This window comes from Patiria miniata, unplaced genomic scaffold, assembly GCF_015706575.1.
Source record: "Patiria miniata isolate m_02_andy unplaced genomic scaffold, ASM1570657v1 HiC_scaffold_12, whole genome shotgun sequence".
Taxonomy (NCBI): domain Eukaryota; kingdom Metazoa; phylum Echinodermata; class Asteroidea; order Valvatida; family Asterinidae; genus Patiria; species Patiria miniata.
In genome coordinates this window covers 5,998,069-6,012,661 of record NW_024037050.1, presented here as the reverse complement: position 1 = coordinate 6,012,661, position 14,593 = coordinate 5,998,069, and the positions used below count along the sequence as shown (strand labels likewise).

General features: G+C 40.0%; 2 protein-coding genes across 8 annotated transcripts in view; both read left to right on the top strand.

The window, feature by feature from the left end:
- Positions 1–9,947, top strand: part of LOC119746307 (myosin-IIIb-like) — a 67,742-nt gene extending 57,795 nt beyond the window's left edge. For all 7 annotated transcript variants that reach the window (XM_038223219.1, XM_038223211.1, XM_038223190.1 and 4 more), the window contains 4 exons: positions 657–770; positions 1,955–2,060; positions 2,452–3,074; positions 6,229–9,947. In XM_038223219.1, the coding sequence (XP_038079147.1) occupies positions 657–770; positions 1,955–2,060; positions 2,452–3,074; positions 6,229–6,340 (955 nt within the window). In that variant the 3' untranslated portion in view covers positions 6,341–9,947. The remainder of the gene's footprint in view (positions 1–656; positions 771–1,954; positions 2,061–2,451; positions 3,075–6,228) is intronic.
- A 687-nt stretch (positions 9,948–10,634) lies between these two features.
- Positions 10,635–14,061, top strand: LOC119746298. The gene is made up of 5 exons (XM_038223167.1): positions 10,635–10,723; positions 10,987–11,160; positions 11,438–11,590; positions 12,338–12,590; positions 13,608–14,061. Exons 2-5 carry the CDS (start codon positions 11,023–11,025, stop codon positions 13,790–13,792), a joined length of 729 nt encoding a protein of 242 aa, XP_038079095.1. The 5' UTR covers positions 10,635–10,723; positions 10,987–11,022; the 3' UTR covers positions 13,793–14,061.
- The last annotated feature ends 532 nt before the right edge of the window (positions 14,062–14,593 follow it).

Here is a 14,593-nt window from a genome sequence, read left to right as displayed (position 1 = left end):
AAACTTGAAAAATTGACTCTCTGTGGCAAACTCTTGGTGGCGCATTGCGTTGTGAAATGTCCAAATTCTGTTGCACTCAACAGGCTGTTGTCTGAGGAATAGTTGATATGAGGTGGGCCTTATCGGAGTAGGTGGAAGTGAAGTAGATATATAAAAACAAATTGTTTGTGAATTTATTGTTCAGGTTTTAGTTTTCTTTCTTTTTTCATGCACTGGATAAATGACATGGTCACTGTTAAAGGTTCTTGTCATCAGCACCACTGCATGCAGATACCATCCTTTCTTTATCTGTGAAAAAAAAATCTGTAAGGCCCATTTTTGGGATATCAAGGTTACATTGTGTACAGTTTTTATTATGTCTTCAGATAAAAAAGCCACAATATCCACACCTTTTGGATATGTGCTCAAACTATTCAGGGTATGGAGCCCAACTTATTGCAAAAAATGCAGAACTGACAGAGCTATTGAACCAGGTGTTTTTTGTCATCCAGTCATAATCAGAAGTCAAGTTGTCCGGTTTTATGTTCGTGCCCTGTGACTTGTGACGGAACTTGTGATATGGCTTGTGACTGACTTGGCCACATAGTTGCCAGGTAACAGAAGTAACACAGGCCTGATATCCGTTGTCCTTTCATGTTATTGCTTCGTTGCTTCAGTGAGTTGAAGGAGGCAGGCCCGTCCAGCGACAGCGATTACTACAACCGAATAGCCAAGGAAGTGAACCAACCACCCCCTATCAGTGAATCGTCTTGTCAGGATGAGGATGAAAGGTAGGAATTCTACAGTAGGAGAATTTTACAATAGAAACACTACCAAGAGGTTACCAGGTTGACTCTATGGGCTGAGTGCGCATTCATTCCTTCGTATTTTGAAGGTTCATGCCCTATGTACACTTGCGTGTTATCTCCTGCACGTTACGTCACATATGACCATTTCAAGACTGCGTGATGCTTGTACGATATGGAGTCTAGAAGCCTTGCTTTACATCAAACAACTGTATCTTGTATTGTAAAAGGGACGACAGAGGTACGCACAGTTAATACAAATCCTTGCTCTATAAGGCCAAATAAAAAATGAAACATGTTAAACTTTCAACAGAAACATCATTTTGGCCTCTTTGTCTGTTTCATCTAGCCCATATAAAGCTGGTGTGTCATTTCCTGAGTCAAATGGCGGCCATTTAAAAAAAAGCTGGGGCCATCATGAAAAATAGCCCGGTCAGGCGGCCATTTTGGAGGGGGGAAAAAGGCCTTTCGCGTCCTTTTTTTTAAAAGGCAGGACGCTAAACATGTTTTTTTTTTATGTGGCCTAACATGACGTCAAAATCTCATCTTTGAAAGGATTGATTCTTTAAAAAAAACAATCAAAATTGAAAGCACTGCATCGGGCATTAAACACATCGATTGCAGTCCTGATTTACTTCTCCCAAATAGTGAGATATTTAAACTACACAATTGCAGGGGTTAAGATCGCACAAGGCATGATGGGAACCAGTATGACGCAGCAACATTGTACCCATGGGAATGAGGTTGGTTATCAGGGAGAGGCCATTTGTTGCAGTGCATCATGGGAAAAGTTGACATCCCTTTATAGATATATTCTCAAACAGCATTTATTTCACGCTAGGCAAGAGGGAAGAACGACTAAGCACTTTTATTTTTAATGTTTTTATATATTTTGTTTATTTATTTATTTATTTTGATGCACAGGATGTCATTTTAATTTTTCTGTGAATAACAGGACTTTTTTTTTCTATTATCCTGATGCGTATGTGTTTGTGTGCTTCTGCATGTTAATAGTGTCGGGCAGATGATTCACTGTAGGATAATATCTGTAAGAATGGATAATGAAGTTGACAAGTTCCCTCTCTGGGGCGAACGCTTTGTCGGCACTGCGTTGGGAATCGTACCATTTCCGGAAAATGCCTCATATAATTTTTGTTTTTCTTCCGTAGTGATGTACCTATTCCGGGAACACTCCATGGATTCGGTTACCATGACACCGATGAAATGCCTGAAGATGAACTACCTTACCGTGTGCCGTATCAACAACAAAAACTGGTATGTGCACATAGTTATGTATATAAAAAGAAACCACTATTTCATGAGGAATTGATATTGAATTTTCTCCACATACATGTACAGTAGTAATGGACGAGTCTTCTGACAGCAAACATTCTAACGTGTGCCATGCAAGTACATTGAGATGGCAATTCAAAAATGAAGTGCTAGAACTCTGTATGCTGAGAGCATTTCAAGAATTTGTATAAGAAAACAAACTTTCACCAGCTTGCTCGGACTCGGACCCACAACCCCTGCTTATGAGTAAAGTCATGCTAACCACATAAGTCAAATCTTAGGGGTCCACCAGAATTCCCCCCCCCCCCAACATTCCTTGTTGTTCCTTTGGTTGTTCTGAGAGTTCCCAATTCTGTTTCATTTTCAAAAACAGCAATCTCCAGAACATGGTGATCGACATCAAAGTCACGCAAACCATAATGGAGTCGCCTCAACAACAGCTGCCGTGTCCCACTCAACAGAGTCCTCATCAAATGAGGATCAGTCCGGCATAGATGACACGCACAAGACTCCTACTAATCAGAGTAGAACTGAAGCAAACTATAGACAAGTAACAGCCCAGCAGCAGGGGCAGCAACAGCATCTGTGGCAAGGCGTGCAGAAAAAGCAGCAACAACAGCAGCAAGCAAATCCTACGCTACCAGATCAACAACCGAAACACAAGCAGCAGGAGCAGCACCAAAATTTGCACCAGCACCACCCACGGCAGAAACAGATACTCAACAGAATACAGCAGCTGCAAAGCAGCAATCACAACCATCTAGAACGGCTGCCACATTCACAGCAGCAGCAGCAGCAACGGCAGCAGTTTCCAACACAACCGCTGTCCCAGAATGGCCAACAGACACGTCTAGTTAACGGCTATGCAAATGGCTCCATCCCCTCCAGTGGTGCCAGCAGTTTGTCCAATGACAGCCAGTCACCTACTGAGGGAAGAAGGAAGAGTGTGACCTTCGCCCAAGAGGGGGATTCTTGCAAACAAGAAAAGACAAATTTGTAAGTGGGTTTACTTCTTGTGTCGAGTACCCTTTTTAACATTTAAAAAAAAAAAAAAAAAAAGCACAATAGGGAAAGTGGCTGGATGCATTATAAATGCTGTTAACGTTGAACAAAGAAATGGACTGGAGTAGGGTTTGAACCTCCGACCTCCAGATTGCCGCTCCAGTGCTCTACCAACTGAGCTGTCCAGCCCTATGTTGGCGGTTCCCCATTGATGTCTTTGTTCAAAGGGCGCTAGTCAGAAGCCATAAACCCGCACATGCCATGTAGCCAGGGATCGTGCCAAAGACATTGACAAAAAAGGAACCGCCAACATAGGGCTGGATAGCTCGGTTGGTAGAGCACCAGAATGGCAATCCGGAGATCACAGGTTCAAACCCAGCTCCAGTCAATTTCTTTTTTTCAAATTTCAAAATAATTTTAAACATATGGCGCTTTATATTTCATGGACCCTTTGAATCGTCATAAATGGCTAATGCCTGATGGTCATATTCTTGCCGATTCCTGACCATTTTAAAGCTATAGTCCATCATTTGCAGCCATCCGAAAAGTAACTGGCGTAATTATTGTTGAAAAACAAACTTGGTTGAAAGATAGTAAGGGAACTAAACTCCCTGTGAAATTATTCCTTCTGGGAAGCTGTCATTTTGAAGTAATCAACGAAAGAAGGCATTTCCAACGGTGATTCTTAAGAAGCACCGTAGGAAAATTTAAATTAGTAGTTCGTTTTGTTATTCAGCGCAGCGCGCACAAGTATTGGAACGACGCACACGCGCGCGCGGTTGTTATAATTCGTCGGATCAGTGCGCTACGTCGCGTATGGCTGCAATTCAAAACAATTCAAAACATGATTCAGTAACTTTTGATTTGAAATTGAGATCTTAGAATGCTGTTTTTCTCGATATGTACAGCTGAAGCTTAGCTGAAACTTCATCAGGTTAGTTGTTCAGTATCCTTCATTAGATTTTGAACCCTTTTGTTGCTTCAAACGAACAAAATGCACAAATTACAAATGATGGATTATAGCTTTAAATATTTCATTGTGCATGCTTCAAGGTTGGCTTAGTTTCAGGATTGTTCGGAATTTAGAGAATGATAATATCCATGCCACGCTGAATTTTTTCTTCCATTACTGGCGGTAGTTTTGAAGGATTTGGTCGTGGATAATTGATGATTCATTCAAGTGATCTGAGGCGAAACGAACCGGCTGCCTTCAGGTTTAAGTAGTGTCAATATTGAAATCTGGGGCCTTTGTCCTCTTCCCTGTCATGCCTGTTACACAGGCTAGTCACCAACAGTCGGATCATATTTCAAGCAAGCACTGTGACTAGTCGAATTCAGTCAACAGACAAAAGCAGGCAAATGGTAGGCACAGCTGGCTGATTGATCAATCACCTACAGTCAAAGCATAGCTGGATCAAGCTACATAAACAGTCACAGCCAGTCAATCCTGCTTTATGTAGGCTGGGAGCTGTCAACTGTTGAAAACAGTCACTTGATTGATTTGACGGAAAGGACAACTTTGCACAGAATGTATGTTTGCAGGCCTGTCGCCAAGGGGGTACCCAGTGGGGCCGGGCCCCCTAACGAGCAACAAGTAAAAATGATAAACAAGTGTGTTTTTTCTTGTGGTGTATCCCCCCCCCCCCTAGTTTGAACTGTGTCCCCCCTAGTTTGAACTGTGTCCCCCCCCCCCCCCCCCCCCCCCCCCCCCCCCCCCCCCCCCCCCCCCCCCCCGCCCGCCCAGAGCTTGATGAACTGTAGAAAACGACTTAAGTACACCGGTGCTTCCAAATGGCATTGGAGGTATAACATTGAGTTGATAAAGAAACATCAATTCAATGGATATAAAATTTGATTTAAAAAAAAGACAGGGTCATCTTTGTTTTTTCCCCCGTTTGGAAATGACCCCTAGAGTATGTCCTCGTAGAATCAACAGTGCGGTTAATTTGGTTATAGTGCCCCTTCATCCTCAACCCGAACCCGCCAAGCATGAAAATATATACAATCTCCTCTCTCCGTGGGTGCGAATCACCCCCTCAAGGTATATTATTATACACTTGAAGGGAATAAAAGAAAAAAAACATAAACATATGAAACTTGTGATTTCCTCGATTTGCAGAGAATCAAACTATGGTCGGATGATTAGAGATTTCTTGCTTGTTGGGAGGGGGGGGGCAAGGGGGCGGTCAGAAGTCATCGCACTTTGATTAGGATGTCAAGGAGTGACAGCTGGAAGTCATGTAGAAACAAAGAGCCACAATTGAATTAATAGACCTTCACTTGGCCGATGCATCCTCGTGTAGGCGAATCGTTTGGCAACTACAGGAATATGAGGCGGCACTATCCCTCCCCTAGTCTGATCTTTGTGCCTCATAGCTCGATCTGATGAACTTTACTTTATGAATTGACTTGTGATCTATTTGTGATTTGCTTGTGGCCAGACTTGTGATGTACTTGTGGCCAGACTTGTGATTTACTTGTGACTGGACTTGTGATGTACTTGTGAATTGACTTGTGATGTACTTGTGACTAGACTTGTGATGTACTTGTGACCAGACTTGTGATTTAATGGAACTGGATTTTGGATTTGGGTTTTCTTTACCATTGTGTTCAGTTTTTCCAAACATGTTTTCCAGGCATATAGGATCATTTGCTTTTCATGTATTTAGTCCATTTCAGATAATACCACCACTCAAAATCCAAAGCAGAATGTTCAAAACCGACTCTGTTGAAGTTTCACCTCGGTGCATATTACACTTCTTTGAGAAACCAGTGCGAATCCAACTCGCAACTTTTTGATCACGAAACACAATTCTGTCGACATTACATTTGGTTTCCAACGTTCAGTCAATTGACTGATCGTTGGAAATCAGATCTATATTTCTTGATTTCTCCTAAATGAAAGTATTTAGTACCAGTACGATCTTTAATCCAAACGAGCTCTTTGATAATAATTGGCTAGGCTGCTTTTGGGATAAATGCAAATGATCCTACATGCCTTGAAATAGTCAGACTTCTGATACACCATTCTACATTGGAGCATGAACATGACTGTCTCGGTCCGCCAGAAAAGGAAAAACTATCTAGCCCATTGTTTCTTTTCACTAAAATAATTCTGGTCTTTCACTTTGTTTCCTTGTTTTGTTAGATCTCCCACCAGCCAGCTAAAGCGCAAGGAAATCCTGGTCTCAAACGACGGCACCTTTGATGTCAAAGCCCTACTCCGGAAATCAACCCAGAGGGCCATTCTTTTATCATGAACCAGCTCATTAGCAGCATTTTAAAGGGGAAAAAAAACCAGAATACGTGGGAGAATTGATACTAGTCATGAGCATTATGCTTGGAAAAATTATACTGAAACATAGTTTGAAAGTCAGATGAACCTGAAGTACTTGGCCAATTACAGTTAGGCTCGATCATGAATAATCATGAACCCGAAGTATTTGGCCAATGACCATGAAGCTAGATCATAAATAATCATGAACCTGAAGTACTTGGCCAATTACAGTTAGGCTCGATCATGAATAATCATGAACCTGAAGTATTTGGCCAATGACCATGAAGCTAGATCATAAATAATCACGAACCTGAAGTACTTGGCCAATTACAGTTAGGCTCGATCATAAATAATCATGAACCTGAAGTATTTGGCCAATTACAGTTAGGCTCAATCATGAATAATCATGAACCCGAAGTATTTGGCCAATGACCATGAAGCTAGATCATAAATAATCACAAACCTGAAGTACTTGGCCAATTACAGTTAGGCTCGATCATAAATAATCATGAACCTGAAGTATTTGGCCAATGACCGGAGGCTAGCTCACGAATAATTATGACCTCAGGTTCACATCACAGACATAAGGGTTTTATTGTGTGTAAAGTGTCCTTTGTAAATTTGATGCACAAGAGAAAGCAAACACAAAGTATGTCAATAAAGACACATGTGTACAAATATGTATTTTATAATCAATTGATCTATTCAATTCAATGGCATATGTGCCCTTGTTAGTGCTTTACCTGTAGAGACGTGCAAATAAGACAATTTTTTACCCTACTTTTTTTAATGACAAAACATAAGATGAGTCTATGTATTGAATGTAACTACTGTCTGATATAATGTTGCCTTTGAAATACATCTATGTAAATATTGCTGAAATAGACTGGTTATACATTTTCCAATTTTGAAAGATAGACAATATTTATCTCTATGTTTCAGATTTATTATACATGTATTGGTTTATTTTTATGTGTTCTATGGCTGAAATATAGAAATATACTATATATCTGTATAACACTTGTAAACTGTGTCCTTCTCTACAAATAAGAGTTCATATCATAATTACAAGTTTGAAATATGAAACATGTGCATTTTGAAATATGTTTTGGTCTCTGTTATGCTTTTGGGTGTTTTTTTTCAAAGTTCGAAACTGCAGTGCATAAAATGAGCTCGGAAAATCACATAACAATGCACTGGTTAAGCAAAGTTATTTTTATTCACAAATTTTTTTTGATATTGCACAGATATACCACTTATTAAGTGATGAAAACAAAAGTAAAAGCGGTGGTCACCGGGAATTATTCTGGCTAAATTTTCAGCCACAATGGGCCTTCATCGGAGCTGGACGGTCTGTTTGAATGCAGAAAAATCCACATTCAAACCGCCTGGCGTGAGCGTTCCAAGCTTGTAGATGATGCGTTGTTCCATATCCAATTCAGCGCTGGGCGTTCGATGTTGTCACGGTCAGGACACACACATGTCGTCACACGTCACGCTTCATTTTGTACCATATATCACTTATTACTTGTGTACAATAAAGCAGAGTTAATTTTCAAGTCTTAAGTTATGTTTTTCTCCACGTTTCTAACTGTTAATTGAGACACTAAAAAGTGCAAATTTAAGACGTTATTTTCTTCACAGAGCAGGTCCACAGACATTTTTCTATTGTGCCTATATGTGAATTATTTATTTCCGTGAATAGTTATTTCAGTTATATTGCAGTGAGTGTTTATTGTTAAAGACATTTGTTTGTGGTGATTTTATAAAGTTTTGTTTTGAACTATTTGTGATTGAATTTTGAGGTGTCACTACGGAAGGAATTCTTCCCGAAGTTCGTTTTCCTAAAAATGTTTGGAAAATTGTAAATGAATTTTTATAACAAAGGCATTTTGCCACAGACAACAAGCGATGTGGCCAAATGTCAATGAAGACATAAGGGGGCTTTCGAACGTTCTCGGTGTCGGCTTTGCCTCCAACTTCTGAATCGGTTAGAGGCAAGCTCTTACATCGGCTTCATATCAACCGATTGAATGTTCCTGAAGCAGAACAGGCACCAAAGTGTAGCTGGACTTCCCGAAGTTGGGGCCTAACATTTCCTTAAGCCGAAACGAAGATGAAGCCAGGGTTTCGAAAAAGGCCCATACTGTGCAGACTTGAAACCTGGATACTGATTGGTCAATCCATAGCAACGTCAGTGCCTAATTTTGAATTTCTTAAATTTCCATCACACATGATCCTGCTGAATAAGATATCATTGCCTAGCATTGTATGACCTTTTTAAAGCAATTACTAATTGATGTTTCAAAGCAACGTTTTCAGTATCATAAAGTAAGGGTTAGGGTGTCGAGTTGGTTTCATTTTATGTTTGGTTGTACATTGTACATGTACTTTGTTTACAAAAATGTGAAGTTAGAATATGACTAACCCTAGACAACGGATGTAGGGGGAAAGTGAATAGTTCTACTACTCAAATATCAGGCTTTTAGGCAGACCAAAGTGAACAAGAAGAACAATAGCATCAACATTTTCACACACAAAATCAGGACAAAAAGTAGGACATGGAAGGACAAAATCAGGATAAAAGTAGGACTTTTGTGGGCTTTTAGGAGTAGTTTTCGTTGATACTCATCCATGTCCACAGCATCATAAGCCTCATTTGGCATGTTCTGTACTCACAACACAATTGTGCTCCATCCTCAACTAAATCTCTTGGAAGTACAGATGCAGTACTCTGTGCCCAAGTCCTTTATTGTGTGATTTACATATGACAGTGTGTAACGCTGTTATGAAAAAAAAATATTCAATGAGAGTTCATTTGTCAGAGTTGTAGGACAAAAAAATTCGAAATTTGTAGAGAGAAAAAAAAACAGGAAAAGAAGGTCTGGAGCAACGTAAAAAAAAAAGTAAGAAAACTCGAAAGCCTGAAATATTAGAAAATCGGGAACTTGCCTCCCCCCATCCCTGTTAAAAAAAAAATTAGTCTGGAAACATAAAAGGTCAAACAAAATATTTCAAACCAAATATTTACATGTGTACCAGGACCTCCAGCCTGAATATGGTCAATCAAGCTATTTCAGTGTAGAATGATTGTATTCAGTTCAGATTCCGACAATCAAGTCAAATATATGCAAGTTAAAACTTCGAAAACTTTTATCTGTCTGAGGCAAAAATTTAAGTGGAAATTATTTTTTTTTCATAATGACATTAATAGGTTATTTAATTGTTTAGTTATTCATCGAAATATGCAAACATTTTAACCATGTTTCTCCCCTTAAGAGAACACCAAGTGCAGATTAAAAACAAAGTAATATGAAGGAATTTAAATTATACTTTATACATAATGTATGCAGTAGACAGTTATTTACACTTTTATCACTTCTAAGTGCAATTCTACATTCAAAGCAATTTCAAACTACATGTTGTATAGAAATATATTACAAATTGTGCATGTGTGTATAGAAAGTCTTTCATCTTTTAAAGCGTCTCAAGACATATTTCGGTTTTATTTGATGTGACATGTCTCTTTGAAAAATGAAAGTTCTATGATTGCGTTTTCCAAATAAAATGATTGCCTTTGGCTTCAAAAATTGAGTTTGTGTATTAATGAAATCTGTGCCATTTTTCTGTATCGCGTTTTTCTTTTCGTTTTCTTCTTTCCGAATATATCTTAATGCCAACTTTCGTGGAGGTATGCAAAGATCTTTGTTTTTTCTCAATAGTATCAATAATTTTTGAAACAAAAATGCCATTTTATTTATTTAATTCGAAAACGCTAGCTCTGACGTTCGTAATCCCGACAAGTAGAATTGTCGAGTTTCTAAGCATTCACTGAGAAATTGCCTGGGTTAATTTTACCAAAGAAAGGGTGAAAACTGGAACTACCCAAACTTGGGTTGTTCTACAACCAATTGTTTGGGTTATAATTTATGTTAAATTCAACCAAAAGTTCTGTTGTAGTCATACAAGACCAAATTAAATATGGTCTTGAATGACCACAAGTTTTGGTTGAATTTAGCAGAAATTCTAACCCCAACATTTGGTTATAGAACAACCCAAGTTTGGGTAGTTCCAGTTTTCACCCTTTCTTTGGTAAAATTAACCCAGGCAATTTGTCAGTGTTCGAGTTCCCGAACTATCATTTACCCCGATAAGCTTCAAGGTGATTAGCTCTTGAGTCTTGACATAACATAGAAAAAAGGTTACTACTGTACCACACGATACAAGTCTATTATCGAAGGTCAGGTTCGCACCCCATACACTTCCGTATTCAACCATTGTCGCACCACCAAAATACACGTAGTGCCGGGTCGTCTAAAAATAACAGCTCATATACAACACAGTTACAGTAGACAACCATTGAAACGTGAGTACCCACCATGTTGTACCTCGAAACTCTGTGGAACCAGAATTGGGCTTACCAAAATGCACCTTAAATACAGTACATTTCATAGAATACCCCATAAGCAAATACTTAGTCATTTAGGCCTAAAGCAGTAGGTAAATTTCAACACCACAATTATAAACAGCATAGCTAAACCTTCGATTCTTTTGGCCAATTAGTTTGGCCACGGTAACTACCGTTGATTACTTTTAATTTATTTGTTATTCCCCCTTTATACACCATAGCACAACCGTAAAGAGAGAAGTGGACAGACAGCAGACATGGAAACGCGAACGCGTACACAATATTATCGACGGAGGTCAACAAGAGTAAAGTGTATCGTGGCAGTAGTTATCCTGATCGTGCTAGTTGTCATAGTTGTCACGGTAGTGGCTGTGACCGTGACAAACGCAAACAGGGTAGGTATAATAGTCTTGGCTCAAGTCTGGTTTTTATTTAGATTGGTTCCCGGTCCCTCCATTTTCCGTTTAAGAACACCATCCCCATTGTCCTTGGGACTTCGAATGTAGGGATGGGTAGCTAGCAATAAGTCCTGAAATTATATTTACAAAGAATTTCTTGAAAATTTAATTCAGTCGAATCGACCTGGTCGATGATTGACTTGATTTTCGTTTAATGAACTGCGAACAACGTTTTAAATCAGTGACTTGGTTGTTTTTTTAAAATCTTGAACAGCGTGCGGAAAGCACAGCTACCCAAGCCCCCCAGCCTGGGGTAACCACACGAAAAGCCCTGTCCACTGAGCCAACCCCGACGACATTTGTTGCTCCATCCAAGACTGAGAATGTAACGCTGTCGTTTCCAGTCTTCACTCGTGACAGGTTGGAGGTGAGAAACAAGCTTGAAAATTAAAAAGGTGGGGGGGGGGGTGAACTTGTATTTGCAGTATTGAGGTAACTGTAATTCCTGAAGAAATGAGCACGCTATCTGAAACGTCGATCTGGTTAACCGGTTCTTACCAGACCTACACCTAGTCAATGACTTTTCCGGCGGGTCACTAAAACGACCTGGAAAATGATCCAGAACTTGAAATGCCGTTTTGGCCCGGAAAAAGTGTCATTTTAAAGTATCTGATCAATATGACTCGTTTTCCGGGTTAATTCTGACCGGGACCGTTAGAGGTCATATTAGGATCATTTGCATTTGTCGTAATTTCATGAAATATGCCCACAAAATGACGGAAATGTTTTCAAGCAATCAGCAATCTCTATAGGTCTAAATTGACGCTGGAAAAACGCGAAGAAAAAGAACGCTGTTCATCTTAGAGCGGCTCGCGGAATCTTTCTTGCATAGAACCCATAAACCCCTTGGTCGAGGCGATTGTTTATAATTAATATGTCATAACCATCGTTTAAGTACTGATACAAAATTCCTCCTTTCTGTTGAGAATGACAGCATACCAGGCCCAACAATTTCACATGATCTTTCACACTACTACTTATTAAGTGGGCTATTTTCATAAAATTCTGGCAAGTCCGTTTTTTAGTGTTTGCAAAGTGATCCTATATATATATGCCTTTAAGTGTGTGGGCACATAATGTATTTGTTTTAATGAAATACTCTGCATGCCTGCAGGTTGTACTCAACGTGTCGTTCCAGTACCACATCAGCCCAGAGAATTTCCAACAGCTCTACGCTATCTACGGATCGGGCTATGGGTGGGCGCTGGAGTCGAGCGCCGTTGACGAGTTGAAGGGCGTAGGGCCGGAGTTCAGCGTCCGTGAGTACGCCGCTGATGATCAGGACATTAAACGTGCGCTGTATGATGGTCTCAGAAGACGACTTGAGGGGACGTGTTGTAAGCCGTCCTGCGAGACGCTGCCGGAAGGTTAGACAGATGATTTTGTAATCCAGGAGGGGCTAAGGGGTCTGGGGAGGTACACCCAACTCCGATTTTGCTTTAAAAAGTTAAGCCCCTTCCGCCATTTTTTGGAGCCCCCTTCGCACACTTTTTTTCCCAAACTGAAACATAACGTGAACTCTTTGTCAAATTCAGTTTTGCTCGTCACCGACGTATAAACATCTGAATACTGTGTTACCGATATACCTCCCGAAAGTTGGGGGAAAAAATCACTCGGGTGGGACTCGGACGAGGGCAAAACCTTATTTGATTTACATCACCCCATGCAAAATTCCATCTTATGATCGGAACTCTCAAACTTGTATACAATGTCCGTGGTATTTTCGATTTCACCCTAAAAGATTGTGGATGTGTATTGCTGCTTTCTCGGGAATATTTACTCACATTTGGAGAAGACATCTGTCGTAAAAACGGCTGTCGTTTTGGTTACTATAGGAATTTCGGACTATTGCGTTCGATAATTCAGTTCGCGCCAGGTAAAATGATTCCCGCCTCTTTTCTAACATGGTTATTTTAAAACGTTTATCATTCGAATTCACCGTTTCTAATTAACAAATTCGTCAATCAACATCGATTTAGTGCACTTCTAATGTTTACTTTCATCTTTTGTCAGACAATTTCAAATTCAGTTCAAGCAAATTCAAACAACGAGCACACGTTTTCTTCCCGGAGGTACTTAGTATTCGATTTCGTCTGTCTACCGTCAAACTTTGTTATTCAGAAATCAAATTCGTCTAACCGATGTATATAAGACGAATTCGATCTCTGAATGCTGCCATTCGGCAGCAGCTTAGACGAATTTGATCTTTAATGACGAATATTCGCGACCGGTGACTATAGAGGGTGACCAAGCTTTTCTAGTTGAATGCTTTTAATGACGGTTTTGTTGAAAGCGTGTGAAATTTAAGTCTTTTAAAATAGCCGGGACAACCTGTAGTTCCAGTGAATGTTTGTGAATAAAAACGTTTCCCTTTTTGTCCGCAGGTTGTCTTGAGGACTGTGTACTTCCAACTCAATGTACAGATCAGCAACGAGGTCTGTATGTCGATGCAGTCATTCTGTGGTCATATGCCGCGGAGATTCCTGGATTTGTTCTTGACCGCTTGCGTGAAATCACAGCGTACGAAGTATCGTCCCGACCGCTCTATACCAACAACGCTTTTCAGTGAGACTCACCTGCCACAGCATTATACGAGGAATAACCCTCGCCGTTGACTTTTCCCTCAAGATATTTACACCTTGTTTGTTGAAGAACAACTAATTAGCTGTCTAGTGATACCATAACTATTGCTACATAGGTTTTTGCTCCAAAGATATGCCACGATACAGATGACAGTTTAGCCTACTGCCAAACTTTTGAGAAAAGTTTTGAAAATACGGTGGTACATAGTACATCGCCGTTGGCGCTCAGGCTGAATGAAACACGTTATAATTATTAGTTTTGTGTGTCCGTGCATGGTTTTCTCGTAACGAATTTTCATTGTAACGTTTATGTGAAAGACGGTCTACAGCTTTAACCCTAAAAGGACCGGGCTAGTTTGACCATCTCTCAGCCAGGGGGCGCCCCCAAGATCTCAATCATCGAGCGACGAACAAATATGAAACTCGGTACATGCATAGAACAACTTATCATGAACATACCCAAGAAATTTCATGACTATAAGTCAAAGGGTTTTGGCATTATGGCTAATTAAATATTCATATGCATGAATGGTAATTCTGCTTTGTGTACACTACGTATATGGGAACGGCAAAATGTTCGCTGCTCGGCAACCGTGGTCCGAATTTTATGTTTTTGGTATCTAAAGATGCGCAAAAAGGCTCGAAGCTAAAAAGTCATAACAGCTCGGGTCACGAAATTGTGGGTTTTTGTTTTTTTTTCTTCAAAACTATCGCTGAAAAAGTCGAGGGGGAGGCGGATTCCGCCCGGCCCCTTTAGGGTTAACTTGTATTAAAATACATGTAGTTAT

Excerpts from the sequence above, each read along its gene's own strand:
- LOC119746298 (XM_038223167.1), top strand. The coding sequence starts at position 11,023 with ATGGAAACGCGAACGCGTACACAATATTATCGACGGAGGTCAACAAGA. Across the intron at positions 11,161-11,437 it reads CCGTGACAAACGCAAACAGG|CGTGCGGAAAGCACAGCTAC; the intron begins GTAGGTATAATA and ends AATCTTGAACAG. Across the intron at positions 11,591-12,337 it reads TCACTCGTGACAGGTTGGAG|GTTGTACTCAACGTGTCGTT; the intron begins GTGAGAAACAAG and ends GCATGCCTGCAG.